Below are 220 nucleotides of genomic sequence, written 5' to 3' on the forward strand. Positions count from 1 at the left end.
CTTGCCCTCGGCGGTGGCCCCCACGTCCTCGATGCCCAGCCTCTTGGCGGCCAGCTCGTCGTCGTCGCCATCGGGGGGCGGCTCACCCGTCAGCAGGTCGGGGGCCTCGAAGATGTCGAGGGCCTCCTCGGCGTCGCGGTGCTGGCGGTAGGTCATCCAGCAGCAGGGCTCCACGTCGGTCTCGTCGATGCCCCCGAAAGCCAACTCCTCCTCGAAGAGC

General features: G+C 70.5%; 1 protein-coding gene across 1 annotated transcript in view; it reads right to left on the reverse strand.

The window, feature by feature from the left end:
• Positions 1 to 219, reverse strand: part of KCNC2 (potassium voltage-gated channel, Shaw-related subfamily, member 2) — a gene marked incomplete at its 5' end in the record, with an annotated part of 102,179 nt that extends 101,960 nt beyond the window's left edge. Inside the window, one exon of the mRNA XM_009891415.1 lies at positions 1 to 219. Within this exon, the coding sequence (XP_009889717.1) occupies positions 1 to 219 (219 nt within the window).
• Between the last annotated feature and the right edge of the window lies 1 nt (position 220).

This window comes from Charadrius vociferus, unplaced genomic scaffold, assembly GCF_000708025.1.
Source record: "Charadrius vociferus isolate BGI_N301 unplaced genomic scaffold, ASM70802v2 scaffold379, whole genome shotgun sequence".
Taxonomy (NCBI): domain Eukaryota; kingdom Metazoa; phylum Chordata; class Aves; order Charadriiformes; family Charadriidae; genus Charadrius; species Charadrius vociferus.